This window comes from Lipotes vexillifer, unplaced genomic scaffold (genome assembly GCF_000442215.2).
Source record: "Lipotes vexillifer unplaced genomic scaffold, Lipotes_vexillifer_v1.1 scaffold397, whole genome shotgun sequence".
NCBI lineage: Eukaryota > Metazoa > Chordata > Mammalia > Artiodactyla > Lipotidae > Lipotes > Lipotes vexillifer.
In genome coordinates this window covers 3,579,954-3,586,411 of record NW_006772681.1, presented here as the reverse complement: position 1 = coordinate 3,586,411, position 6,458 = coordinate 3,579,954, and the positions used below count along the sequence as shown (strand labels likewise).

General features: G+C 47.4%; 1 protein-coding gene across 1 annotated transcript in view; it reads right to left on the bottom strand.

Moving 5' to 3' along the window:
* The window catches only part of EDEM2 (ER degradation enhancing alpha-mannosidase like protein 2), a 28,440-nt gene that overhangs the window by 11,786 nt on the left and 10,196 nt on the right, over positions 1 to 6,458 (bottom strand). Inside the window, 3 exon segments of the mRNA XM_007447783.1 lie at positions 562 to 686; positions 2,349 to 2,490; positions 4,679 to 4,890. Coding sequence (XP_007447845.1) covers positions 562 to 686; positions 2,349 to 2,490; positions 4,679 to 4,890 — 479 coding nt within the window.

Below are 6,458 nucleotides of genomic sequence, written 5' to 3'. Positions count from 1 at the left end.
AAAAAAAAAAAAAAAAAAAAAAAAAAAATTTACCACCATCTACATGTTACTACCTTTTCTTAATTTCTTAAGATTAAAAAGAAGTTGTTTATAAAAATATTAAAAATATTTTAGGACACACAGGGGCTGGATTAGATGGGCTCTAAGATCCCTTCCAGCTGCAACTCTATCAGACCATGTAATGGAGACACATAATGATGGCAGGCAGAGCAGCCCCAGCTGCTGTCACGCCCTTTCCTAGGCCCGCTGTCAAGAATGAGGATATGTGACAGAAATGTCCAGCGGAGAGATGGTCACTGCCAATGGCTATTACCGCCCTGTCTACTTTAAGTGGTACAACATTCCACAGCAAGCTGGAAGTTCAGTTCCTGACACCTTAAAGCTCCCCTTGGAAAATTCAGTTTGGCAGAACTTTAAATCTGTCTCACTCTAAGCCCCTCTCCCATCCCCAATCCACTCCTCCAAAAAAGAGTGCTCAAGCACTTTTTTGACTCATACATTAGAATGAGCTTGCTTTGCCGGTTCCATAGAAAAAGGACCACGCTCTCTGATCGTTCCTACCTGAAGACCAGGCCAGTAGGCCTCCAGAGACTGGAAGACTGGCATGGACACAGTCCCCTTGTACATCTGCACCCACAGGTACCAGTCATCGAAGCGGGTGTAATTCCGAATGGCTTTGTTATATTCTGCAGAGGAGATAAGATGATGGACACATCAGTGATGAGGGACACAAAAAGCAGGCTTTGGCAACAGAAAGATGGACTTAAACATTTGCAAGACCCTAGGGTGGCCCAGCCTCAAAGCACACTAGGATGCAAGGAGGCACAGAGGAAGGAGCATGGGTTCTGGAAGCAAACTTCCAGGCTCAAATTCCAGCTCCAGCTTTACCACTTGTTAGCTGTGACCTCAGGCAAGTTTTTCCCTCTTAAGCCTCAGTCTTATTATCTGTAAAGTGAGAAGAGTAATGTTATATACCTCATGGGACTGTGCAGTCATTTATTCACTCAACAATATTCACTGAGTGCCTACCAGGTGCCAGGCACCTGGGGGGTGGCAAATAAGACAAAGTCCAGCCCTCAGGGAGCTGGCATTCTAGTGGGAACTTGAACTTATAACTCCCCCTAGACTGTAAATCTGTGAGAGCTAGGACTTTGTTTTGTTGATTGCAGAATCCCCAAGATGAAGATAGTACATAATAAATATGCACAATAAGCATTATCTGAATGAACAAAGTACCAAAAACATGCAAATAATAAGATAATCTCAAACAGTGTTGCAAGGATGAAATGAAATAGTCCATGTTCAGTGCTTGGCACAAAACTTAACACAATGGTACACAAATATTTACTGAGTAATGGTACTCAGTAAATATTTGCTGAATAAATGAATGGTAGCTATAATTATTATTAGGTGCCCAACAATTCCTCAATATCATTACTACTAGTGTCTAAGGGCCTGAAGGGTAAACTGCTTTTATTCAACAGGCATTAATCTACAGCTACCTCCTGCAAAGCACTGTGGGGAGTACAGATGAATAAGGCCTGGATGCTGCACTCAGTTAGAAGAGCTGTAACTGTGATGATAGCTGACTGCAAAAATGATGCCGGGCTTCCCTGGTGGCGCAGTGGCTAAGAATCCGCCTGCCAATGCAGGGGACAGGGGTTCGAGCTCTGGTCTGGGAAGATCCCACATACCGTGGAGCAACTAAGCTCATGCACCACAACTACTGAGCCTGTGCTCTAGAGCCCATGAGCCACAACTACTGAGCCCACGTGCCACAACTACTGAAGCACGCGTGCCTAGAGCCTGTGCTCCGCAACAAGAGAAGCCACTGCAATGAGAAGCCCGTGCACCGCAACAAACAGTAGCCCCGGCTCGTCACAACTAGAGAAAGCCCGCGCGCAGCAACTAAAACCCAATGCGGCCAAAATAAATAAATAAATTTATATATTAAAAAAAAAAAAAAAAGATTCTGAAGGCCCTAAATTCTGAGGAAGAATCAAGCTATTTCCTGGGCAAAGTGACATTTAAGCTGGGCCTTAACGGGTGAACAGAATTTGGACACATAAAGGCAGGAAAAAAGGTATTTTAGGCAAAGGAAACCATGTGCAATGGCCAGGAAATAAAAAATCCAGGGCTGCACATAGAGAAGCCAGCATGGTTCACTTGGCTCTTGCAGGAAGGCATGAAAAGGTGTAGTGGGCCTCAAGTGGGCAGTGTAAGTCCATGGTGGTTTTGAATGCAGAGCTGATTCTGTAGGCACTTGGGAGCAACTGAAAGTTTATAAATAAACTACATGTCAATAGGGAAAACCATGGGGAAAAGCCCCCTTACCCTGCCCTTTTTACCTAGGAACATGGCCATGAGCTTCTTATCCTGAAGCAGGATGGCTCCTTTTACCAGGTACTCAAAGTAGGAGTCCACGCCAGCCCCGATGCCCGCGTCCTGGGCTACCCACTTGCCAGTGAGCACATCGATGTGGTTGCCGACCTAGGAGAGAGACATGTGGTGTCAAAGGAGGGCCCAAGACCAAACAAGGATGTCCCCACACCCTTGACTGTCCCGTGAGATACAAGACAGGCACCCCAGTGCTTCTTGGGAGACAAGCAGGCTATCGGGGTACGGGGTTGGGGGGCAAGGCTGGATCATGGCCAGCTCTCTTGCATATATGTACAGTGGAGACACATCTCATGCACATTTAGGAGGACTTAATTATACACACTGGTCAAAAACTGAAAAAAGAACAATGACTTGGAGTGTTCATGCCCTGTCTAGAGTGAGTGTGAGCTGGGAATGAGAACGTGCTGTTCCCACAATCTGTCTCAGACTTCTCAGCCTGAGAATCTGCATGCGATTCCAGTGTCTAAAGACATAAGATATACTTTCCGTATTTCCATAAATCAACTTGGGAAGGACATCCAAGAAACTGATAGAGTAGTTGCTTGTAAGGAGGAACTGGGTAGCTGGAGGAAGGGTCACAGATGTCACTGCATACTTTTTTGTATCCTTTGACTTGTGAACAATTTAAAAATAAATTTTAAAGATTTAAATGAAGAGATATGTTGTCCATATAACTTAGACCCCGATGGAAGCTGATAACTTCACCTGGTACTCATTCAAAAGAAACAGCTAATTGTCCTGTGTTAGTTTGGGCAGAGCCCCAGCAAGGAAGCCAGGAAGTCGTTGATTTGGAAGGTGAGTCCCTGGAAACTCTGGAAGACGAGGGGAAAAGTGAGGCAGGGCAGGGAGGCAGCCCATAAAGGGTGTGCTGTCAGGCAAGTTACCACCATGGGAAACGGAGCTCTATCCCACCGGGCAGCTCTGGGAGTCAGTGTAGAGCACGAGCCTTGGCACGGTCCCACCCGAGGGCCGGGGAACTAGGGTGATTGTCCATAAACTCCCATCAGTATCAGCCACTGATTGAGAACTGCTCTGGGGTAGCATTTAAGACCTGGTGTTTCCAGCCACGTGCAAGCAGAGCAGGATCCAGGCACCAGAAAAGGCCAGTAGCCAAAGAGACATGGGTGACGGCAACTGGAAGACAGGCCAGTGTGCACGGAAATGATAAAGGGCTGAGAGGATGTGGGCAGGGTGGTCACGGAGTCACTATGGCTCCTGAGCTGGAGAAAAAACTGCCTGTGTTGGACACTAAAGGAGTTACTCTAGGTCTCCAGAGTGGCACCTTCTTAAGGGACTGTCAAGGAGTCCTCATACAAGTTTCACTTTTCAAGCTGACTTAGAAACAGACTTTGCATAAAATGTGCCTCCACCTGAATCACTTTCGGACAACACAGTCTTTATAAGTCATAATGACTCAGCAAGGAGGTATTAATCCATAAATATTATTGCTGAAGTAACTGTGGATCAGAAAGGTTGAATGACTTGGCCAGGGTCACACAGTTTCAACATAGTAAGGCTGGGGCTCAGTCTCAGTTCTGACTAAATCTAGTGCTATTTCCTGGACAGCTTTGGCTCAATTACTGTTAGTTTCACTGGATCATCTAGGTTAGGAGCCGAAACCGACCTTAGAGATGATCTGGCCCAAGGTGTGTTAAATTTCCATAGGTCAGTAGGTTTGGAGGGGAAAGAAAAGTTCTGGGGTCAAATAAGTTTGTGAAACGTTGAGTTAAGCAAAGTTAAATAGATGAATTTATCATAGGATTTCATAACCTTTAACCTGCTCGTGTTCATTATGACTCTCCAAAAAAAGGATACTATTTATAGTGTTGCCCAAATTTAATTGACCAGTAGTCATTTCCTCATGGAACAGCCATTCAACATCTCTCAAATCTTCTGGTTCTAAGAAACACCGTTTTACAAATAAATATATGTAAAAATGAGGGCCAGACAGGCTGACGATCTAAGGTCACCGAGTGAGTCAGTGGCATGAAGCATATGACCCACTCCCTAGATCAGAGAAGCTCAAGGAGCCAGAGCTTATATGGCCCCTTTTCCTGCCAGAGGATGTGTTCTCATGCTGTCCTCCCCTCTGTGCCAAAGCATGAACTGGAGGCTTGGTCTACTTTCGGTGCTGTGAGCCTAAGTCGTGGACCACTCCTGAGGTCACCCTTAGTTTCCTTCGGCTGGACTGCAACTTGTTGCTCAGAGCCCTGAGCCTCATAAGCAGGGGCCAAGGTGGCCAACTTGAGCTAGACAGGAAGAGTGGCAGCGGACCTACCAGCCCAATATCTGACCGGCTCTCCCAGAGGCGCATCAGGGCCACTCTGGCCACGTCTTCGAACACAGGGTCACCGGTGAGGCTGCTCACGGTGGCAAATTCCACGATGAAGGTCCCGAATCCTGCTGTGCAGGTGACAGGAGTCTCTCCTGGGTTCACGCCGTGAAGCAGGTTCACCGTTCCATACGGCATGCCAGTGGGGGTCTGAAAGGCTGAACAATCGCAAAATTAAGACCCCAGATAGGAGCGGGGAGGTGGGCATGGGTGGACACAGGACCAAAGCCTGAGGCCTTGGCCAGCACTTCCCTTTTGTCTCCTGGGTGACCTGCTAGAGACTGAGCCAGAGAAGGATAAATGTCACAACTGGAGGGCCCTCAGTGGCCACCTAACCCAGATGCTCTCAAACACTGCTCCTCATGCCTTGGGCTCTTGCCTGTGGTGAGCAGGGAAGCAGCAGGCTGTGCTCTGGGGTATCACACTCCACGCATGCTCACTTTAGCTAGAGCAGCTCTACTTTTACTTATTTTATATTATGCCTCAGAGGCCAGGCAAGTAACTTAGTGTGAAGCAGGCAGGGCTTAAGCCACAGGCAGTGGGGGAGCTGGTGGCACAATGAAAAAGCCATTCATCTACTTCTTAAAACACCATTCTGACCAAATGAAACACATCTGAAGACTGTAAACAGTCCCAGAGCAGCCAGTTTAAGATCCCTGCTCTAAATAAAGAGTTTCAGGGGCTATGTTATTTTTTTAAAAAAGGATATAAACCACGAAACTGCCAATGTGGTCCAACCCTCAATTCACAGGTAGGAAAGGTCAGGCTTGTAAAGAAGTGACTCAAAGATCACAGAGAGAGCCAAACAGAGCTGGGATGGGAATGACTATCACGTGCCCACTCCCTTTCCCCCCCTCAATGGGCCCAGTGCCCTGTCCACCTCACCCCAGTGCCTTCTAATTCAAGGCAAGGAACTAAGACAGCAAGTCAGAGGCAGAGATTTCCTCTCCAGGCTGAAAGGTCAAACAACCCCAAAGCAGCCTGTGCGCCACCAAACTGTGAACAAAGTTGTCAAAACTTCCAAGAACCACAAGGCCCAGCAACTTTACTGTAAGAAGAGAAACTTGCTATCTGGCAGACATGAGTGGTAAGCAAGGAGGATTCAAGTCACAAGCAAGAAGGGCCCAAAGGGATAGTTCAGAGAAGTCAGGCAGTATTAAAAAGGGGGTGGGAAGGTGACAAAATCCTGTTTCTCAGCGTGAATGCACTTTTCAATATGTATATTTCTCAATACAAGAAAAAGAAGGGAGCAACCAGACAGTTTCCCTCCAGGGATGAGTCACACAGGACATGATGTTTGTAAGGAGACATTCAGGCCGTGAGTGAGACCTGAACCCAGTTCGCTCACTCTCCTCAGCTCCAAGGATGAGAGGCAATTCCTGGGTGAAGGGGAGAAGTGAGACGGCCAAGAGGTTGGTGGAAAGCACAGTGTAACGTGTTTGGGTGTGAACAGCTCTCAGAGCCTCCACCACACCCTGAACAGAACACAGCGTCCCACTGATGCTGCCGAGCCCAGCTACTGCCCCTCTGGACAAACACTGCAGCTTGGCCTGCAGCCCTGGACATGGCTCAGCTACAAAACAAGTCCCTCTCGTGTCTCAGTGGTGTTTGAGGTTCTCCAAGAACTTTCTCCTCTCTGACCTCATTGTACGTCTCCCCAGAGGGAGGCAGGAATTATGACTCCCATTTGATAGACGGGGAAATTGAACCAAGGAGAGGAAGAGCG